The sequence below is a fragment of the Heloderma suspectum genome, chromosome 5 (genome assembly GCF_057233095.1).
Source record: "Heloderma suspectum isolate Gila_16-S chromosome 5, 16-S_ref, whole genome shotgun sequence".
Classification (NCBI taxonomy): Eukaryota; Metazoa; Chordata; class Lepidosauria; order Squamata; family Helodermatidae; genus Heloderma; species Heloderma suspectum.
The window spans coordinates 179,117,938-179,133,083 of record NC_139462.1 but is presented as its reverse complement, the minus strand read 5'-3'; the positions used below and the strand labels follow the sequence as shown (position 1 = coordinate 179,133,083).

Sequence of the window (15,146 nt, the reverse complement as noted above, 5' to 3'; positions counted from 1 at the left end):
GAGACCCGAGAGCCGCGTGACAGAGTGAGCTCCCGTCTTCAGTCCCAGCTCCTGCCAACCTAGCAGTTCGAAAGCAAGAAATTGCAAGTAGATAAATAGGTACTGCCTCGGCGGGAAAGGTGACAGCATTCCGTGCACCTCGGTGTTCAGTCATGCCGGCCACATGATCACGGAAGCGTCTTTGGACAGCGCTGGCTCTTCAGCTTAGAAATGGAACACGACTGAGTCAGACACGACTGGTCGGGGACACCTTTACCTTTAGACTCCTCCTATCCTTCAGCCTGCCCTGCAGTCCTCAAGGCTGTAAATACATTAACATCTCATGTGCTGCAGGCTACAGCCTCCATATGTACCTCTATGCCATTGGATGATAGGCACAGTCCCCCAGCAGCTTGATCTGGAAATTTGGCTCAGCAAATGAAGCTATTTTCTAAAAAGAAAGAAAATAAAAGGAAATGGCTTAGTTTATTCCAAGCCCAAAATGGACCCCTTTTCTGCTCTGTACTGCCTTCTTTCCTTGGCCTGGCAGGAGTAGTGGCAAGGGTCTTACTGGAGGCCTCTGTTCCTGAGGTCCCTTCCTGCTGTGGGAGCACTCCACCAGATATTGGAGATCCTGGGGAAACATAGTTTTCCCAGGGCTCCTCATGTCCATACAAAGGGCTTGGGTACTCTGAGAAAACTACATTTTCCCTGGTGCCAGGTTCCTTGCTGCAGCCTCCAGCAAGACCTCTCTGATGCTGTTGATGCCACTGACACCAGGCCAGATAAATAGGTCAATGCAGGTGGACATGCAGGAAGAAGTTATTTTCCAGCTTGCATGACAGTCCAGGCCAGAGAATAATTTATGGTGTCATCATGCTTGAAGGCAACAGAGCCAGTGTGGTGCAGTGGTTAGTGTCAGATTAAGACTGGGAGAGACCCAGGTTCAAATCCTTTTTCAGCCATGAAGGTCACTTAGTGCCCTTGGACCAGTCACAGTCTCTCAGGCTAACCTACCTGACAAGGTTATTGGGAAGATAAAGTGAGTTGAGACCATGTACATGCCTTGAGCGATCACTCTCTCCCAGCTGTGCCTGCCTGGGTACTCAGTGCAGCACCAACACTGACTTGAGGGTCGGGGGCGGGGGAGTTGCCATGGTCTATAGGAATTCAATCTCCCTTTCTAGGCTTCCTGCTCATTCCAGTGCAGATCTTGAGTGTTTGTACCTTGTGTTGGGTACCCGGGACAGATTAGGGATTCTGTTGGTATACCACCCACCCCGCTGGCCATCAGACTCCCTGCCTGAGCTGCCGGAGGTGGTCTCGGACTTGGTGTTGAGGACCCCTAGGATGATGGTCCTGGGGGATCTCAACTTCCATGCTGAGGCTGCTGTATCCGGGGCGGCTCAGGACTTCATGGCCACCATGACAACCATGGGGCTGTCCCAACATGTCATCGGCCCAACGCATATAAAAGGACACATGCTTGATCTGGTTTTCTCAACTGGGCAGGAGGATGGTGATCTGAAAGTGGGGGAATTAACATCTGTCCCTTTGTCATGGTCAGATCACTTCCCGTTGACGTTTAGACTCTTGGCAGCCTTCCCCCTCTGCAAGGGTGGGGGACCTATTAAAATGGTCCACCTCTGGAGGCTAATGGATTCCGATGGATTCCAGAGGGCTCTGGGGGATTTTCCTGCTGGTATGGCTGGTGCTCCTGTCGAAGCCCAGGTCGCTCTGTGGAATGCAGAGATGACTGGGGTGGTTGACACGATCACACCCAAGCGCCCTCTCCCTCTGAGTAGAGCCTGGCCAGCTCCTTGGTAAACACCCGAGCTGAGATCAATGAAGCAAGAGGGGAGACAGCTAGAACGCAGGTGGAGGAAAACTCTTGCTGAGTCTGACTGAACACAGGTAAGAGTTCACTGCTGAGCTTACTCTGTGGTGATGAGGGTGGCAAAGAGACAGTTCTTTTCCACCAGCATTGCATCTTCTCAGTGTTGTCCAGCGGAGATTTTCTGAGTGGTTCACGGCCTGTTACATTCTGGGCTAGGGAGAAGAGACAGTGGAACCCTCGGTGGCACGCTGTGACGAGTTTGCAAGGCACTTTGAAGATAAAGTCGCTCAGATTCGTCATGAATTGGACACCATGATTAATGCAGTTCCATTGGTAGAGGCGTTCAGAGCAGCGTCTGGTCCAGTTCTCTTGGATGAGTTTCAGTTACTGAGGCCTGAGGATGCGGACAAGGTGCTTGGCCAAGTCTGATTGACCGCTTGTGTGCTTGACCCTTGGCCTTCATGGCTTATTAACTCAAACAAGGAGGGGATGTCCGGCTGGGTCCAGAAGGTTGTAAATTCCTCCTTGAGAGAGGGAGTGGTGCCGGCCACTTTAAAAGAGGCAGTAATCAGACCACTCCTGAAAAAGCCTAACCTGGACCTGGAGGATGTTAACAATTATAGGCCAGTGGCCAACATCCCCTTCCTGGGCAAGGTGCTTGAGCGGGTGGTTGCAGGACAGCTCCAGGCACTGTTGAATGAAATGGATTATCTAGATCCATTTCAGTCGGGCCTGGTTTTGGAACGGAAACTGCCTTGGTTGCCCTGTGGGATGACCTCTGCCAGAAGAGGGACAGGGGGAGCGCGACCCTGTTGATTCTCCTGGACCTCTCAGTGGCTTTCGATACGATTGACCATAGTATCCTTCTGAATAGGTTGTCTGGGTTGGGAGTTGGAGGCACTGCACTGCACTGGTTCTGCTCCTACTTGGATGGCTGATTCCAGAAGGCGGTGTTGGGGGATTATTGCTCTGTGCCATGGCAATTGTGCCATGGGGTTCCACAGGGCTCTGTTTTATCCCCCATGCTGTTTAACATCTACATGAAACCGCTGGGGGAGGTTATCCGGAGGTGTGGGCTGAGTTGCCACCTATATGCGGATGACACCCAGCTCTACCTCTCTTGTTCACCAAACCCAGGTGAGGCAGTGGCTGTTCTGAATCAGTGCCTGGGCACGGTAATGGACTGGATGAGGGCCAATAAACTGAAACTCAATCCAGACAAGACAGAGGTGCTGTTAGTGGGTGGTTCGTCTGCCCGGCTAGGTGATATTCAACCTGTTCTAGAGGGGGTTGCCCTCCCCCTAAAGGATCACGTTTGTAGTTTGGGGGTGCTCTTGGATCCAGAATGGTCATTTGAGGTGCAGGTGAACTCAGTGGCACAAAACACTTTTTATCAGCTTAGGCTGGTATACCAGCTACGCCCTTATCTGGACAGAGGTAGCCTAGCTGCAGTTATCCATGCTCTGATAACTTCTCATCTGGATTACTGCAATGCGTTATACGTGGGGCTGCCTTTGAAAACGGTCTGGAAACTTCAGCTGGTCCAAAATAGGGCAGCAAGATTGTTAACAGAAACTGGCCAGCGAGTTCATATTATGCCAGTCCATTCCTGGGCTCCATTTAAAGTGCTGGTATTAACATTCAAAGCCCTTAACGGCTTGGGGCCAAGTTATCTGAAGGATCGCCTCCCCCCATATGTGCCTGTCCCGGCCTTAAGATCATCCTCAGCGGCCCTTCTCCATGAGCCCCTGCCAAAGGAAGTGAGGTGGGTGGCTACTAGGAGGAGGGCTTTTTCTGCTGTGGCACCCCGGCTGTGGAATGTGCTCCCTAGTGAGGTTCGCCTGGCACCTACATTGCATTTCTTCCAGCGCCAGGTGAAGACCTTTTTATTTTCCCAGGCATTTTAGCATTTTAGCTTTCTAGACTTTTAGCTTTGCTGTTTTAAATCTGTATTTTAAACTCCTGCACTGCTGCTAGGTTTTATTGTGGTTGTATTGTTATATTGTGGTTTTAATGTTCTATGTATTTTATATTTTTTTTATTGTGTGCTGTTTGGTTTTAATTTTTGTGAACCGCCCAGAGAGCTTCGGATATTGGGCGGTATAGAAATGAAATAAATAAATGAATAAATAGCAATTGAATAAATAGAAGTTGCCAAGTTTTGTATTCAGAGCAAGGAAATTACCCATTTCAGCAACATCATTAGTCCCAGTATGTGGCTAGGGGGGAATTGAGAGTTGGGAGTAGCAAATTGCCCCTCTAAGTACCCCTTGTTTATCACATGAGAGCTGGTGAAGTCTGGTGGCAAAACATGTGCGCTGTAAACCAGGAATCTACAGTTCAGCTCTTGCCTCTGCCACCAAATTATGGGTCTACCTAATCTAGCACTCTGCCTATTCCTACATCACTTTGTCTTGTAAAGAAACAAAAGTATTTGGCTTTTTCTCTTTTTCTGTTGCCAGTCATATTCTTGATCTACCCAGGAATTATTTGTGGCTCATGAATCGTAAAGCATGAGTCTGTTTATCATCTGTAGTTTCCTTCATTCTTTTGGTTTTGTAATGCTTAATCACAGCAAAGCTAATCTTCCTCCTGGTATTATGTTTCCCCTATTAATCTTTTTTCCAATGGATTGAATCCAGGCTTTAGTTATATTTAGAGGCTCTCTTGAAATCAGTGGGCCTTAAGTTAGTTGTGATTTCAATGGGTCTGCTCTAAACAGGGCCAGTGTCAAAGGTAGGGATGGCTAGGCACCTACTGAGGGCCCACACTCCAGCAGGGGCCCACTGACAAGAACCCCCTGGAGCTGCTCCTCTTCACCACTGAAATGTTGCTCACCTGCCTGTCACTCTGGCCCAGACAATGGAGGTGGTAAGAAGAAGGAGCAGTAGACGCCACTGCTAACTTGCTCACTGGCTCTCTGCCTGGCAAGCAAGCGAGTGGTAGCAGTGATGAGGAAGGGATGAGGAGCAATAGCAGCTGGTGATAATGGTGGAAGGTAGACTCGCAGAAGGTGGAGACCCATTGAGGGTGTCTTGCTCAAGGGCCCTCAAATACCTTGAGCTGGCACTGACTCTACATATGACTAAGTTTGGATATTCTGGTTTCTCTTCAGATCATATAAATCTTTCTCTTATTAAGTTAGGATACAATCAATAGAATACTGTCTTATCTTACTATGATAGCTTATTAACTATTATCACTACTTAACAGTGACAGAGATATGCTCAGCAAAATCAAAGCAATGAGCGCTTGTTGCAAAATATTGCTTTTCTTGAAGAACAGAAAAGCTTTTGATGATAATCAGCTCTTTGCTGTCTAGATGGAAACCAGCTCTTTCCATCTCTTAATAAATTTCACAGCATTGTTAAAGAAATCCCAAGTTCACGTATATACTGGTCGGATCTGAGCTAGTGGTGACTGACCAAGAAAGAGATCTTGGTGTTGTGGTGGATAGCTCAATGAAAATGTCAACTCAGTGTGCGGCTGCTATGAAAAATGCAAATTCAATGTTGGACATAATTAGAAAAGGAACTGAAAATAAAACTGCCCTTATACATATCTATAGTACAATATTATAGAGTTGGAAAAGGTGCAGAAAAGGGCAGCCAAAATGATAAAGGGGCTGGAGCAACTCCTCTATAAGGAAAGGTTTCAATGTTCGGGACTGTTTAGCTTAGAAAGAAGGCAAGTAAAGGGAGACTTGATAGAGGTGTACGAAAGTATGCATGGTGTGGAGAAAGTAGATAGGGAGATGTTTTTCTCCCTCTCTCATAATATGAGAACCCAGGGTCATCCCATGAAGCTGATTAGTGGGAGATTCAGGACAGATAAAAGGAAGTAACACAGCTCAAAGTTAAACTGTGGCATCTACTACCACAAGATTTAGTGATGGCCATCAACTTGGATGTGGCTTTAAAAAGGGGTTAGTCAAATTCATGGAAGATAAGGCCATCAATGGTACTGGTCATGATGGCTATATAGTACCTCCAGTATGGAGCCAGAATACCTCTGAATACCAGTTGCTGGGGTACACAAGTGGGAGGGTGCTGTGAACAAGAAGCACTCATGTTCTGCTTGTGGGCTTCCCTCAGGCACCTGGTTGACCACTGTAGGAATAGAATGTTGAACTAGATGGGCTTTTGGTCTGATTCAGCATAGCTCTTTGTTCTTACGCTGAAACAATACTGGGAACTTGCAGCGTGCTAATCTCTTAACTCTAAGGAAGCCTGAAAAATAAAAAAAAACCCTCACTTGAGCAAGTGTCAAGGAGTTGGGTATATCACCCTACTTTCACTAAAGTGGACCATTATCCTTCAGCCTATTTGCAACATCTAACTTTATATATTAGTCCTATAATGTAATAACAAAACACATTATAGCCAAGAAAATCAAAATTCTCAACCAAGGTAATCCAAATTGCATTCTGTGCAAGTTTGTTGTAATAAACAAATTCTGTCCCACCTCAAGGTGGCTCACAGTAACTTAGAATGTATGAAGAATATGAGGACCACTGAATCCTTGTCTCTTGTCCCCAAACACTGGGTATCTTGTTAAGGTATCCCCCACCACACTTGGGGAGGTACCACAGCTCAGTAGAAGAGCACATGCTTAGTATTCAGAAGTCCCACGATTAATCCCCGACAGCTCCAGTTAACAGGATCAGGCAATGTGAAAGTCCACAATAGACAATGCTTGGCTAGATGGACAAATAATCTGACCTGGTAAAAGGTCGCTTTCGATATTCTTCCAGTTTGTGAGATTTCAACAGGTACTGCCCACATACTTTCAGGCAGCCACATAAACTAGAGACTTACTTTAAAAATAAATAAATATTGGAACCTGAAAGCCTCGGGATGCTTAGTTTGGAACTTAAATGCCATATTCTGAGTTTGCCTTTAAGCTCAGTCTGCACAGCTCAGTCTGACTTGTTTGTCGCGGCATGAACCTTTGTAACCAAGCTCCACCTCGTGCATCTGATGAAGTAGGCCATCGCTTGTCAAAGCTGATTCCACATCAGACTGATTAATCTCTAAGACGCGACACCATTCCTTTGTTGCTATAACTTTTGCTTATCTAGATTGTATCCCCGTGGGGGTGGGAGGGGGGAATCCTACCTCTTTAATCACAAGTCCATTATCCAGCTGGTGTCCAAATGCAGTCTTCCTTGTGGAAAGGCGCACTAGAACTATGAAATCTAGAAGATACAAAGGAACAGACCTGCCAGGGCACTTTGATCAGTTTAGGTTGCAATTCTAAACACAATTATTGGGGACTGCATCCACTTTAGGACTTACTTCTGAATGAGCATCCATAGTATTGAGCTGCAAATTTGTATTTGTAAGGAAGGCAGGCCATAATGTCTGCTGTGGGGCATATATAAGTACTGACTATAGGGGTGTGGCAGCATCTGAGAAGAACAAAGGAGTAGGGAGAAAATAAAACAAAAGCTGGGGGAAAGGTAGAGAAAGAGAGTAAATAGTGAAACAAAGAGCTGCCCAACCTACTAGAAATACAATCAATTCAGGTGCCAAGGAGGAAACCACTATAGCTTTTTCACATGGGGAAATTCTGAGAAAAAGAATCTCTCTGGTATTTTTGCCATAACATGTTCAACTGCATGATTTCCTGCATCTTCCAACATTAAGGGCTTCATACTCTCCCTGATATTGTCTACTTATACCTGAGCGAAGTGCCTTTCAAGTCTGCTGTGGCTTATGCTCTCTTCCCTGTTTAGATGGCAGTGGGCTGGCTTGCACGTAACACTAAGCCATGCTGTGGTTTGTTGAAATCTGGCTTCTTGTTGTGTCCAAACCTATCCCTGCCAATAAGCCACAGTTTGTTAACCAGCTACAAACCACAAATAGATGCCATGAAATTGGTTCACATGTAACAACAATGCAGAGGATGCGCACTTGCTTTACCCAGAGCTTACCCATGATTTTTCTGCCAGATGATCACGCAAAGCACAGGTTGTTTTTTTCAGTTCCTGGGTTGTTTGATTCCCTCCTCCTTTGCCCACTCTCTCCCTGTATCCCAAATGCCTTTGCAGCTGTGTAATACTGGCATGTAGAATGCCCCCCCCTTTTTTTTACCACTCTTGCCTGCTGCCTCTGTAGCCTGGAGAAACAACCCATGGTTCTGGGTTTGCACATAATGACAACCCATAATTAAAACAATACAAGAGTTCACAACCCAACAACAAACCATGGGTTCTCTTCCTGGGTTGTTAATGGTTTAGCATAGTTATGGATTCAACAACCCATACTTTGGGTTGTCATTAGACATGAACCAGGTCATGGTTTGTTCTTAGCTTACCAAGTCTGGCTTATTTAAACCATGGCTTGTTGTGATGTCTGAACTATGGCTTATCCTTGGTTTTGTTGTGCTGCTCTTTGCCCTGAAACAGAGATGTGCAGCAAGAGCAGCCTGAAAACAAAACTGCTCTGGGGGCTGACAAAATGGGTGGGTGGGAAACAAATCAAAAATACAGAAAACAAGCCACCGTTTGTTTGCTAGTCTGCAAGACAATTCATGGCTTAAGCAACAAACCATGATTAACATAACCCATGGCTTGGCATTACATGTGAGCACAGCCAATGGCCTTGTTAACACATAACGACAACCCAGAGTATGAGTTGAGTATGAGCTATCGTTGAATCATGGCTTGTTGTTTAATCATGAATTATTGTTACATGTGAACCTTGCACTATGGCTTAACTATGAGTTGTTAACCAAGGACAACTCGGGAAGAAAACCCATGATTTGTTGTTGGGTTGTGAACCATGAGTTGTTCATGGTTAACAACCCATAGTTAAACGATAGTGGAGGGTTCACATGTAATGACAGCACACGATTCAAAGACAACGCATACTCAACCCTTGCTCTGGATTGTTGTTATGTGCGAACCAGGCCGTTGTGTGTTACTTCACTTCAAAATGGAGCAAGCCAGCTGTTCTGTGTTTGTGGATGGCGGTGGCTCCTGTTTGTTCTGCTGCGTGGGGCCCTGGACTTCTGCCCCAAAGTTCTGCCCTGATGGTACCATTCGGTGTCTGGATGTTCAATTCCCTAGGTTTGCCCAGATAGGCAAAGACTGGCTGCGCTGGGAGAAGAGACGCCTTCCTTCCCCGGTTCTGCGGTCTGCCCCTTCATTGCTGGTTTACTGACAAGCCAGACAATAGAGACTTGCTGGAAAGAGTGCTGTGTCCTTGCTTTGAGTGGAAATAACACATGTTACACACTCTGCTCACACAGGGACATGTTGTTTCCCCATTTCTTGTTCATAATGGAATTTACCATGCAAGTTGAATTTGGGGGAAGATTTCTTGATGGGCTTTAGGAATTAAAGCCAAAATTAAATTTTCGTCAGAAGACAAAACACTTTAAAAACGTATATTTTAGTTTCATTTGTGGAGGCAAAAGGATATAGGGAAATGCTGTTGAGAGTTTTAGACAGCCCATTTTAGCTTCAGGCATATTAATGTATTCTATTAACCTAGAGTTTCTTCACCTCTGAGTTTCTTCACCTCGGCTGGCTTCCTCTTTTGATAACATGAAACCGAATCATGCAAATGATGGTGGTGGGGCTGCAATTATTAACCAAAGGTCTCTGCCTTTAGGCAAATGCTTCTGTCTTTCTCACTGCCCCATGGTCTTTTGTTTTCTGTGTCAAAACTAGTTGTGGGTGAGTGATTACATTAAGGAAGTCTCTGAGAATTACCCCCAAAGAATCACAAAAGACAAAGGTAGCCTGTTAGCTATAAGTAAAATGCCAAAACCCAAAGAATGTACTCCAAGCCTGATTTGAGAGTTGGGATAACGTTTTCATGTCCCAAAGGTGGCTCTTTATCACTCAGTAGTTCTCACATTGTGATTTGTGGGGAACCTGGAGGGGAAGCACTGGTTTCCAGGGTGGGATAGTGACTGGAAGCAGCTGATGCCTTCCTTCTCCTCCTCCAGCAGCCAAGACCTTTGTGACTTGATTGAATAGCTCCTGGCAGAGGACTTTTGCATATCCACATTGGATTTGTGGCAGTGACCCCACCCTTCCTGCAGTATTCCTCATCCCAGTGTGTTTTTTGAAGACCAGTCCAGAAAGAACTGATGATGCTTCCCTGTGCATGGCTTTAAGGGGAGGGGGCCAAAGAGATTGTTTTCTTCCTCTTTTAATGCCAGTGTAGGATGATTCTCCAAATCCAGGGAGAGATCCTTGTGCTCGGCAGGCAGTGGCTTGGACATAATTCTGTGCCTGCTCAGCTGTGGGGCAGACGATTTATGCTGGGTTGGGGGTCCAGTAAGGTAGTGTTCATTTTAAAGGTGGGGGATGCGGAATTAAAAAGTTTGAGTTGTATATAAAGTTTTATATAATCCCCATTTAGTGAGGCTAGTTAGTTAATTTTGGAAGAGAAATCCCAGAGGGATACCACTTCAGTGATTAATTGATTGAACAATGGTGATGCTGAACTCTGTAGGGCAGCCTTCCCCAACCTGGTGCCCTCCAGATGTTGGATTTCAGCTCCCATCAGCCCCAGCCAAATGGCCAATGGTCAAGAATGCTGGGAGACATAGTCCAAAACATCTGCAGGGCACCAGGTTGGGGAAGGCTGCTGTAGGGGGTTTAAGAGCTCTGATATACAAGATAAACTTCTAAGTAATGTGTCTCAAAGTAATACATCCTTTTCTAGTACACAAAACATGTAACATCTTACATGTACATCAGGGGTGGTCAGGCATCAGGCTTGCAGGATCTGTTTTGGTTTTTCGCTGGAACCCTTACAGATCCACCAACCTGGTGCAAAAGACATACACTCATGAATTCTGTGTTTATTAATTTGTTTTGGGTACCATACTGAATGGCGCTCTGAGTCCTTCCGCACACGGATCCACTGCTCGTTATTTTACTTCATTAACCAGGTGTGGGAGAGGGATCAGTTTGCTGTTGTTAAACAACCGAGAGTCAAAATCCACAACAATCCACTGCAATCATCCAGAGATCTACCAGCAGATCCAGATCTCCTTTCTAAGTCCACCCCTGTTTACAGTGCCATGCTGTGCATGTCTGCTCAGAAGGAAATGCGGCCCTGCTCGATGGTATTTACTTCCAGGAAAGTGAGCATAGGACTGCAGTCATAGGAGCTTAGGATGTTATAAATATGTTGCATAGCTTATGTGAATGAACTATGTTTGGAGCCATTGCAAGTGCATTTGTGTATTAGATAGTGATCTGGTTCGGATATAACAAGAAGTGTAAATGAGTTGCAGCAAGCCTTAGGTTTGGGCATTTCCCCCCTCCGCTCTTCTCACATTGTGTATGCCAGAGGGGAAGATTGGAATAATCTATTTCCAGTTTTAAACTAGCCACAGTTCCCTGAGACATCTGCACTTCAAGAATTGTGGGATGTTGTTGGGTTTGTTTGTTTTTACTATGATTTTAGAACAAGCCAGGATCTGAAATCAAGATTTCTGAATCCCTGAGTTTGGATGTCTCTGGGAACTGTGGTTTGTTTAAAAGCAAAAGTGGATGCGTCCAATCTCCTCTTGCTCCTCGTGCATGAAAAAGGGGAGGGGAAAGGGTGCACAAGTCTGAGGCTTAGGCAGGCTCCTTTATGTAGCAGAAAACCATGGTTTCTTGTTACATCTGAACTGGGCTGCCTTTACAGGTATACGCTAGGCAGTTAGGGCTGCACAACCTGTAGATTTTTACAGATTGTAAGATGAGATTCAGGAGTGAGGCTTGGACTTCTGGGCCCCTCCCTACATCATATGTTAATGGCCTGGTTCTGACTTAATGCTAACCCATAGTATGGGTTGTTGAATTCTAGGTTGTCGTGATGTGCAAACACAGCTGTACTAACAAACCATGGTTTGTTAACCATGAACAACCCAGAACCCATGGTTTGTTGTTGGGTTGTGAACGCTCGAGTTGTTTAAGCCATGGTTTTTTTGTTAAGTCTGAACCCAGAACTGTGGGTTGTTTTGCCAGGCTAAAGAGGCAGTGGGCAAGAACGGTAAAAAAACAAAACAAAACACCAGCCGCTGTACATGCCAGTATTTCAGCAATGCAAAGGCATTTGGGATACAGGGAGGGAGCAGGCGAAAAAAGGGAGAACAAACAAGCCAGGGACAAACAAACATCTGCCAGAAAAACCCTGGGTAGGGCAATAAACCATGGGTTAGTGCAGGGGTGGGCAACATGTGGCCCCTGCTGCCCTACTAAATTCAGGGCAGCCCAGAAAAAGAAGCTGCTACAGAGCACTCAAAGGGTCAAATTTAGCTTACAAGTAAATTTTATTGTTTTGGAGCTCCACAGCAGCTACAGACACAATTATGTATTTTGGGGGTGCAAAATGGCCTGTGGCAGGGGTGTCTGGGGAGCAAAATGGCCCCACAGAGTTGCCCACTTCTGGGCTAGTGTTATGTGTGAGACAGGTCAATGTGTACCAAGGCAGTTGGCTCCTGTGACTGTCATTTTTCTCAGGTTTTTGGCAGGATTTTAAAAACACTTTTTTAATTGACCTGTTCCACAGTGGCTGTTGCTTGTATGAGGCTGATTGAAAATAGGAGAAACTCTTGCTTCTAAGCATGGATTTCCTGGTTGGAAATATACAGTGTTATCTAATTTAGAAGTTTCCCTTTGGCTAGTTGACAAGAAGTTTCCCGAACATGTGCTGTAGACAGGCTGAGTCATTTTGGTTGGTTGGTGTTTTGTTTGGGCTTTTTTTCCCCACTTCACAGTTCTTTTTAAGGCATGCAGCTTTGGCTAGCAGTCGCATGAGTAACCTGTGAAGAGGCAACCTCATTTGAGACGCTCTGTCCAGGGAAATTCTTATTCCCATATTAAAAGCTTTATTATGCGCTTGCAGGAGTTTGTAACCGTCTTGGTGCGAGACCCCAGGCTACAAAAGGAAGACTATTGGCATTCATATATAGACTATGAAATCTTCATTCATGTAAGTATATGCACTGCATTGTGGAAAATGCTTGTGTTTTTTTTTTTTTTTTTACAGCAGTTCTGTCCAGGCACTGTGATCACTTTGTAAATATGACAAGCTAAGCCTTTAACAAGGTACTTGTGAGGTATGCATTATCTTTTTCACTCAGACAATTAAGGCAAGCCATGCTTGGCCATGCTGGCTCATGATGATAGGAGTTATGCTCCAGTATATTTGGCCCGTACTTGGGACGGCTATTTAAGCAGACCTTGGGCCTTTTAGGAATAAGAATCACGGTGCAGAATAGACCCAGCAAATGTAGAACGTAATATTCAGGTTCTATCCTTGCACACCTTAGCAACCAGGCTCTCTTCCCCAGTCTGGTATAAATCCTGGGATGGATTAGCTTGTGATCAACCTAGGGCATTCTGAAATACTGGATCTGTCACAAGCATTGTGCACATGGAAAGAAAAGTGAAGAAAATCCCATGTTGTGCTTTGGATGCTAATCTGATGATCATTTGTGAAATTCTTGTGATCTGATTCACGTCCCTACCATTTACTGAGCTCTCACACTAAGCAGAATTTAATTATGGATAGTTCTGTACAGAGATTGAGAATTCTACTATAGAAACAAAATTTTGTTTGGGATCAAGGGAGCTTATTAGACCCTTGAAAGTACATGCCGAGGCCTCTAGTGTTACCTCTTCTGGCTGCAGCTCCTCATGTTGTGTCAAGGCTGCCCTTGAAGGCTTTTTTTAATTATTATTATTTATATCCCTCCTTTCTGCCAAAAATGGCACTCAAGGTGGCTAACAATAAAATCCAGATTAAAACAGAATCTTAAGTAAACCATAACAGAAAAATAAAGAGATTAAAAACACAATTAAAAACCCAACAATGAAAGAAATAAACAGCAAAAGCAACTAATTTTGAAACCCCTTCAGCTGCAAGTCAGCCTAGATACCACAGGACTGCCTAAATTTTATTATTTATTTATAATATTTATATACCACTCCACATCAAAGATTTCGGAGTGGTGAACAACAAGATAAAAGAATAAAACCCCATAATTTAAACACTTTAAAAGAACAGATTCTGAACTTAATAAACCACAGCTGGTCATTCAGGGAATGTATCTCGAAATAATGTTTTCAGGAGGCACTGAAAGCAACACAACATTGGCACCTGCCTGACCTCCAAAGGCAGGGAGTTCCACAGGAAGGGGGCCACCACACTGAAGACTCTTTTCCTGGTGGACTCCAACCGGGCCATAGGTCCATGTGGAACCACTAGGAAGGAGCAAGCCCTCTGATGACCTCAGTGACCAGGCAGGTTGGTAAATAAAAATGCCTTTACCAAATGAGGAACCTCATTTTGGAACGTTAGGTGGCACAAAGATCTGCCATCAGGAAAGGGGCCTTCTGAGCATTCATTAGCTTGACCATTTAGATCTTTTAGATCCTGGACTGTCGGGTGATAAGTAGTGGGAAAGTGGTGTTTCTTCAAGGTACATTATATTACAGATCAAGCAAGTCCTGTTTCTTTACAGACGAATAGCATGTGTTTTACAAGGAAAACATCTTGTGTCCGACGGCGCTTTCGCGAATTTGTATGGCTTCGTCAGAGACTTCAAAGCAATGCTGTGTTAATGTGGGTAACTTCCAAACCATTAAAAGTCCCTGCCAGAATGGTTTTCAGGTTTATACATGACACAAAGGAAGAAGGACATTGGGGTGGTGGGGAGGGGAAGTGGCAGCCTCTGTCGTCTGTGTGAGGGTTGGGGAGTGAACCTAGTGCCAACCATCTCTCAGTACAGCAGTGCACATGCAATGCCAGTCCAGTGTGGGTAACTGTACACACAGAGGCAATTGTTAGTTGCAGAAATTCATCCCCAGGAGCCATGCTCAGCAAGCTTTGCATGTTTCCCAATTCAGAAAAGGGTGTTTACACATGTCTGCTTCTGCCCATACAATCTCCACTATGATGCGAGGCACATATCTCCAGATTGTCAACCTTAGAATCCTCACCTCTTTGCATAGCTTTCTGTTGGCTAGTCTTTCTCTGATCTGGTAGTTCCTCACTGGTACACTAACTCATTTCAATTGAGGAGCAGCTTCAGTTACTGTCATCTAACACTTGATGCATCTGACCGGGGTGGGCAACCTAGTGCCCTCCAGTTATTTTGGACTACAACTCCAAGAATCCCTGAGCATTGGCCATGCTGTCTGGGGCTTCTGGGAGTTGTAGTCCAAAACATCAAAAGGGCACCAGGTTGCCTACACCTGAAGTAGACTATAGCCCATGGAAGCTTATGTCATAATATATCTGCTAGTCTTTAAGTCGCCCAAAGATTCTCTGTTTGTTTTAGCTGCAAAAATGAATATGGCTGCAACTCT

The 15,146-nt window shown here is 45.0% G+C and overlaps 1 protein-coding gene across 1 annotated transcript in view; it reads left to right on the top strand.

Moving 5' to 3' along the window:
- The window catches only part of SNX10 (sorting nexin 10), a 55,561-nt gene that overhangs the window by 24,347 nt on the left and 16,068 nt on the right, over nucleotides 1-15,146 (top strand). The window contains exons 4-5 of the mRNA XM_084858514.1: nucleotides 12,679-12,765; nucleotides 14,300-14,400. Of these exons, the coding sequence (XP_084714640.1) occupies nucleotides 12,679-12,765; nucleotides 14,300-14,400 (188 nt within the window). The remainder of the gene's footprint in view (nucleotides 1-12,678; nucleotides 12,766-14,299; nucleotides 14,401-15,146) is intronic.